The sequence below is a fragment of the Bison bison genome, unplaced genomic scaffold, assembly GCF_000754665.1.
Source record: "Bison bison bison isolate TAMUID 2011002044 unplaced genomic scaffold, Bison_UMD1.0 scf7180017864067, whole genome shotgun sequence".
Taxonomy (NCBI): Eukaryota; Metazoa; Chordata; class Mammalia; order Artiodactyla; family Bovidae; genus Bison; species Bison bison.
In genome coordinates, this window is record NW_011494639.1 from 500161 (window position 1) to 507836 (window position 7676).

The 7676-nt window shown below is 49.6% G+C and overlaps 1 protein-coding gene across 1 annotated transcript in view; it reads right to left on the reverse strand.

The window, feature by feature from the left end:
* PLXNA2 (plexin A2) overlaps positions 1-7676 on the reverse strand; it is a 235023-nt gene that overhangs the window by 124866 nt on the left and 102481 nt on the right. The window contains exon 7 of the mRNA XM_010836877.1: positions 4148-4282. Coding sequence (XP_010835179.1) covers positions 4148-4282 — 135 coding nt within the window. The remainder of the gene's footprint in view (positions 1-4147; positions 4283-7676) is intronic.

Here is a 7676-nt window from a genome sequence, read left to right on the forward strand (position 1 = left end):
GTGCGCGCGAGCACGCGCATGCACGCCCACACCCATCGCCAGCCTCTCTGCTGTTCCCAAGGCCTTTTCCAGCCTTCGCGGAGCCATTCTCCACTGTGACTCCCTTTTTCCATTTCACCCTTCGCTGGATCATTTTATGCCTCTATTCCCTCTGCTAATTCAAACTAATTAAAGTATAAAATAGAATAATTGCTTCCATCCCCATACTTCTTTCCCATCCACCCCGCGTACAGGGGGAGCTTCCCTTTCGGAGAGTGGCCAGCCTGACAAGCTGGGTGGAAACTGGGGCTATCAAGTTTCTTTTCATCTCGTGACTTAGGTTTTCACTTGGCTCACTGCCTGATTTTCCCTGAACCCGCAGTCTGACTCCCATTAGACACCGAGGATGTGGTAGCAACTTGTATCCCCTCCCACAACATCTGCTGGTTGATTCGCTGTCGAGGAAGCCGGGGCAGACTTTCTAAGGAAGGGCCGGGCAGCGTATCAGTGGAGCACCTGGGCAATTAGTAGGATTGGGGGAATCGGGTCCCAAACGGTCCCCTGGGACCAGCCGGCCTTGGATCTATTAACAGAACATTAACACCAACTTGTCAAAGGTCGTTAAGCAGTGGCACTAATGGCCCACCACTTCTTACTAGTCCTGTTTCTTAATTACATTTAATTAACTAAGAGAGAGAGAGAGAGAGGAAGCTTGCCTGAACACATGAGCCTATATTGGATTGTTCTGACTCTGTGGGGAGGGGAGACTCTCTAGGCAGGACTGGAGGTCAGGCACCTGGATCTACTCTCTTGCGGCATCAAGGATACAATAGGCACCATGATTTGGGGGAAGGGAAGGGAAACGGAGACAAAAGCTAGGGACCCGGGGAAGGGAGAGACGAGAAGAGGCTGCCCAGAGGTTTATTGTAAAGGGGGGTGATGGAAACCCCCATTCCCATCATGTCTTATAAAGTCTTAGGTCTTTCAGGGAACTCCAAAGCCTTAGATCATTGCCTCAAAACAGGAATCTGCTTACCCATGGTGGTGGTTTAGTCACTTCAGTCTTGTCTGACTTTTGCAACCCCATGGACTGTAGCCCTCCAGGCTCCTCCGGCCATGGGATTTCCCAAACAAGAATACTGGAGTGGGTTGCCATTTCCTTCTTCAGGGAATCTTCCCAACCCAGGGATCAAACCCGGGTCTCCTGCATTGCAGGCCGATTCTTTATCAACTGAGCCACCAGGGAAGCCCATAGCCACCATTCTATCCTCACTGCAGTGTTCATCCTTGGGGGACGAAGTTCATACGAGCACACACAGCCTCATAAAAAGCCTCCTTCAGAAAGTTCTTTTGGTCTAACCTCAAGATTGTTTCCTGTGCTTCTGAGGCTGTCTTCTGGAGATGGAAAAGAGTCCTGATCCCCAGACCTTAGACAAACTCTTTAATAGCCGAAAGAGACTCTACAGTCATATTTATTCTCTCCATCTTTCAAGCTGAGGACACTGAGTCCCTGGGAAGTCCAGGGTCTAGGTCACCCAGCTGGTTAAAGGGGGGCTGGGACGAGAACACAGGTCTCCTGGCCTGGCCTGAGGCCTGCTGGCAGCGCCGACCGCCACTCAGCTTCCTCCTAATCACCACCACGGTCGCCACCCTGGCATAGAGACCTCCCCGACTCACAGCTCACCTGATTCAAGATAGCCACAGGGCATTAAACCCAAACTCCTCCTATATCTGCTTAGTGTGACAGTTACTGCTGAGCAGCTCTGCTTTGGTGCAAACTGACAGGAGCTGGGCAGCAGACCCAGAAGACGAGACTGAAGGAGGGTTATTCAGAAATGAGCTGCAGACGCTCAGTTTAGTCAGAGCTGATGCTCTCAGAGGCAACATCAGATATTGTTTGGAGAGGTCATTATATTCCCTGAAGCCACTTATCAGCCTCCAGCCCTTTCCTTTGGTCACGTTTTGAATCCAATTTCAAAAAGCATCTCATTTGAGTGAAAGATATGAATCTCTGGACAGAGGAGCCTGGCAGGCTACATTGTCCATAGGGCTGCAAAGCGTCAGACGGGACTGAAGCGACCGAGCATTTAGCCCAGAGACGTGTCTCAGCATCGTCTCGGTCCCACCGAAGTCTCACTGGTCACTTCTGTTGGCTCTTTCTGCTTTTCCACTTCATGGGGCTCCGAGAACCCAAGAAAGAATTTTTATCCAGAGTTAGCTTGCTCCTCAGCCATACTTAACATCTTCTGAAATATTAATATCATGTCAATGTGGCTCTATTTCAGGGGTCCCCAACCTCTGGGGTCTAATGTCTGATGATCTGAGGTGGAGCTGGTGTAACCACAATAGCAATAAAGTGCATGATAAATGCAATGTCCTTGAATCATCCCGAAACCAACCCTGCCACCCCCCACTGCCGTCTACGGAAAAACTGTCTTCCATGAAATGGGTTCCTGGTGTCAAAAAAGGTGGGGGACCACAGGTCTACTTAATCCCTCTGACCATCCTTTTATGAACCTGCCTACAGGACCATCTATTCACCTATCCTTCTAAATCTGTAGATAATTCTGCAGAAGCATCCAGAATGGTGTTCATCAAATGATGACATGGTGTTACATTTTGGGGTGTTTGGTTTGGGAACTTGTTATTTCCTTTTCTGTGTGTATTATTTGAATTTGTATGGTGCCCATCTACCATTTTAAAGAAATAACTGTTGGTTTTATAAACAAAGAAAAACAGGAAGGAAAGGCAGAGCACTTATAGCCTCCAATCTGATGCTAAAGATTCCTTTGTTAGATTCCAAGCAACTTAAGGAGAGTGACCAAGTTCCATTTATTTTGATGTTTTTTCAGAACGTTGTTCCCAATAAATACATGACCAGCCTTTTTTTTTTTTTCTTTTCTTTTTTAGGGTTACAAGTTCCCATCTGGCCCTGTTTATGCCTTGATCATGGGGGCTACATAAAGGCAGGTAAAAAAAAAAGCGGCTTCAAGAGGATGTGGTATAATTTGCCGACGATTAGCCTCTGATTTGTGTCATCTCTTCTGAGAAGGAATTTTCAAGTTAGACTTGCAGCCCTACTGCGCTTATGCCATCAGGTATCCGTTTACCACTGCCTCCCTCCCTCCTCCCTTGTCCCCGATTCAGAATTCACAAACACAAACAAGGAGAGAGAGAGAACGCCGGGCGGGTGAACCTGATGACAGACGCCTGGGATCTTTGCAGTGTTCTGAGAATGACGCCCGAGCAGGGAGGCAGCTTGAGAGAGCTCGCTGGTCGTCCAGCACAGCATCCTTATCTAGCCCAAGTCAGTGTCCTCTGCACCAAGACAGAGTCATGGTCCTTTCTGCTTCTTACGGCCTTGATCTTACCATGTGCAGGTCAATGCCAAGACCGCCGCCACTGCTGACCAACTGTTGACCCACTGGCAATGAGTGGAAAAGGAGCCAGCTTTTCCTAAGGTCTAAGCTTTGCTTGCTGCATCTCCATTGCTTTGGTGAATCCCCGTCTTCCCCTTCTCTTGTCCTTCACTATGGCTCTCCTTGCATTTGCCTTCACTCTGCTCCTACATATTCAGGTCGAATAAAACCCCGAGGGAATAACGTTTCACCCAGGCGGGTGGGGAACCCACTCGGTGGTTACCCAGCAAAGGAGAGAGGTCCATTTCTCAGGGCTCCCCATCTCTGCAGGCAGAGCTGCAGCTCCTCAGAGCTGGCCAACTTCTACCCTGCATCCCTCTAAGACTCAGGCCAAGAATTTTTTTTTTTTATCTCCTTCTGGGGCCCTATCTTGGGTCTATCTCTCCCAGGACTGAGTCCAGCCTAGAGGCCTGGATTATTTACACCTCTTTGGCTCCCTTGAGCAGCAGACTCTGTGGGCCCGGGGCAGTAAATCTCCCTTCTAATCACACCAAGCTGCTCCGTGCAGTCTGGCCCGTTCTTGCGGGGCTGTTCATCATGTGCTCAGACAGGGTCTGTGGCCTGCAGAGAAGCTCCGGGAAGCGCCTGGCCCCAGTGGCTTCTCCCTGACTCCCTGCATAAGCTTCCCCAGGCCTCTGAGCAGCAGGCCCAGGGGTCTCTCTTGTTCTGCAGAAAAGCTTCTGCACAAAGGTCACGGGTTATCTGCGCCTCCTGGGCTCTGGAGAGCAGGGGTGGTTGCCAGCACATACCTGCCTCTCAGACATGATGTACAGGTAGCGCTGGTCGATGGAGAAGGCCATGTCCCGGAGGATGGGGCTCCCATCTTTGAGCACGGAGACCATCTCATATTGGACCCCACCGTGGGGGGGACCATCGGCTCGAATCTGCGAAAGAAACAAGGGCATCCTCAGCATCTGTCCTCGGCAGCCCCTTGTGAATTCCCTGCCTGAGCCTAGAGCAGGTAGTTTATAGAAGATAATCCTCTTGTCCGGTCCCCAAGGGCTACCTGAAGCAGACTGGGTTACAGGGAAGACAGAGGTGCTTCTTAGTTCAAACAGCCCAGTTTCCACCAAGAGGAATCCTTTCCCAAGCAGTCTGAGTGTGCTGGTCTGAACCTTCTAACGGTGGGTTTATTTGTGTGTGCATGTATGTCTTTAGGTGTGATCTGAATATCCTTACATGGTTATTCTTGTGTGTGTATGTACATGTTCTCAACACCGTGTGATGAGGGTGTGAGTGTGTGCTTGTGCACACTTGCTTGCGTTTGGGGTAAGAGAATCAACATCTACACACAATGGTTCTGCCTTGAGCAGGTAAGGGAGGATGGTGGGGCCAGCACAGAAACCATCAAAAAACTGAGGATTTAATGATCTCAGAAAGAGCTTTCTGCTCCCGCCACCCCACCACAACAATATCCCCTGAAAGATGTGTGCAAATCCACCAGGTGATTTTGGGGAGCCAGGAATCCCTGAGGACAGAAATCTGGGAGTCAGTCTCAGAGTCCATCCCGGGATAAGAAATCAGGAGGAACCTACAGATCATCGAGTTTGGTGCTTCTCAGGCTCAATGTACATGAGAATAATTTGGGGAGTTTTTAAAACACATGGCTGTATCCATTCATCAGGAACTCTGCGCCTGGGGACCTGGCATCTTCTTTGGGTTTCAAAGCTCCCCGGGGGACGCTAATGAGCAGCCGGGGTTTAAAAGCACCAATGCACACACGGTTATCAAACCAGCATGCCCGGAGAACCGCCTGGAGGGAGCGGAGAAATTCACCCCTGGGACTACCCCAGTTTCTGATTCAGCGGGAATGAGCCTGAGAAATTTCATTTCTAATAAATTCCCAGCTGATGTGGAGACTACCGGGCTGGGGGTTGGAGAAACATTCCCGTAGTCTAAGCAATACATGAAGTGTCCTGGTAGCTCAGGCAGGACAACGCCGAAGACTGGGGCTCGATCCCTGGGTTGGGAAGATCCCCTGGGGAAGAAAATGGCCACCCACTCCAGTATTCTTGCCTGGAAAATCCCAAGGATGGAGGAGCCTGGAGGGCTACAGTCCATGGGGTCACAAAGAGTTGGACATGACTCAGCAACTAACACTCAAGTTCTACATAGAATTTGGAAAGCCAGTGGAGAGAGGCCCCTGAAGACCATCAGTTCATACAGAAACAAGATGACGGGGAGCCCATGGTTTGAACGCACTCGTCCTGCCAGGCTTCCTGTTTCCAACACAGAAGCTGACTGTTGACCAAGTTTGCCAACCCAGGCCTTTTCTTCGTTCTCTGTCTATCTAAACCCTCTCCTTCAAGCCCACTTCCCCCATAAAGCCTTCTCCAATATCTCTACCACACTGATTGCTCCTCACCCTGAGGGCTTTTTGTCCTGAGATTATAATCAATTGACTTGTTCATTGTATATATATTAGCTAATGCGTATTGACTACCTACTTAAATTGTTCTCTGATTGCCTCACATGTGCGTAAGTCCAGCAACATTTTGAAGGCAGGAATGCTTTCTGTTTCTCTGAGGACCAGCCTCTGAGGACTAGAATGAAACTGGGAACAGAGCTGGTGACGGATAAAAGGGACTGCTTGAGAAATGCTTATTGAAAGGACATGAACTATGACCCAGCTGATAAAGTACCATGGGCTCTTTCGTGCTAAATCAAAGTTGAGGTCAAAAGACAATTTTCTCTGGATGATTTTAAGATGAAGTCCCTCCCTCCTATTCACTTTGATTTCTCTCTTGGATTTCTAACCATCTCCCTCCCTCTGCCCATTTCTCCCACCCCACTGAGAGCAAGGACTATGACTTATTCATCACAAGCGCTAAGCGTGGAGCCTGATGCCACAGTAAACATGCTTGTATGGAGGAATGGATGCATTTTCAGCTTTTACTGGCCCAGTAGGGAAGGTCAGGAGCATTTATTTACTGCAGACTTGGGAAAGTTGGATTAGTGCTCCTTTTCACATTTTTCTAGCCTCCTAAGAGTTCGCGTACTTGAGGGGCCTGAGCCGGGGTATGGTCTGCGATTGTTGACTTGGCTGGACTAGCGTGGGTAAGAAGCAGACCGCAATCCCACTGTGGGGCGGGGCACAGTGGTTCTGGAGTTCCTAGTGGCGGGACCAGCAGATTCCTGCATGAGGCCCTGTGCCTGGATCCCAGGGGTGCAGCCACTGGAGCAGGGCGAGAGTCGAGGTGCTGTGCTCTCCTTGTCCGCTTCGTGGGTGACTTTGGTGGGAGCTCTGGCCTTGAAGATGAGGGGGTGACCTCAGTGGAACCAAAGAAACTCGCTCTCAGCCACTCTTACCCCAGAAACTCCCCTGTAGGGTGGATTCTTCTTTTCCCCTAAACTCCTCTTTCGACCTTTTCCTTCCTAACTAGTGGCTTCCTACTGTTCCAAGCTGCTGCCTTGACAACTGTCATTAAAGCCCCTCCTTCCAGGGAGGGGTGAGGGGGCCATTTAGTTCATTCTTGTTGGGTGGAGGAAGACTCAGGGTCGGCAATGATGCGGTGGGGCCGAGGCTACTGTCCTCCACCCTGGAGCGAATCTCATGATGGATTCAAGCAGAGGGAAGAACAAGGGTCTCAGTCTGGGAAAATGCCCCACAATGAAAATAGCTCCCCTTAGCTTTCAGAGCAGCATTCTCTCTTAGATGGAGAAATCCAAAATTTCCAAGAGATTCTTCTAGAAACATAGTAGCTTTTAATCACAGAAGTTCTCAGGCGGGACTTCCCTGGTGGCCCTGTGGTTAAGAATCTGCCTTGCAACACAGGGGACACGGGTTCAATTCCTGGTCAGGGAACTACCACGGAGCAACTAAGCCTTTGCTCCGGAGACCACAAGCCCCAAACTGGAGAAAGTCTTTGAGTCTCAACGAAAGATCCCCGTGATACAATGAAGACCCTGCATGCCACAACTAAGACCAAATGGAGTCAAATAAATACATTAATATTTTTTAAAAAGACTGTTAAAAAAAAAAAAGTTCTCAGGCTTTCTCAGGCTACTGCAGGATGTAGGGGGAGATGTGATAGTCATGACTTCTGATTAGCTTAACTTCACTATTCCATATCCATAAAATAGGAGAGTTCAAGCTCTGCTTTCTCCTCTGAAAAGGAAATGTCCCAGGGTCGCTTCCCACCCTCCCTATGACAGCTGCTCCTCTCCAAGGATGTTTTAATTCCCCTCCAGGCACTGGCTCAGCCCCAAGAGCTGCAGAACCATCATCCTACTTCAGGGCTGGCCAGCTCAGGATATCCCCACCTGGGCAGGCTGGTT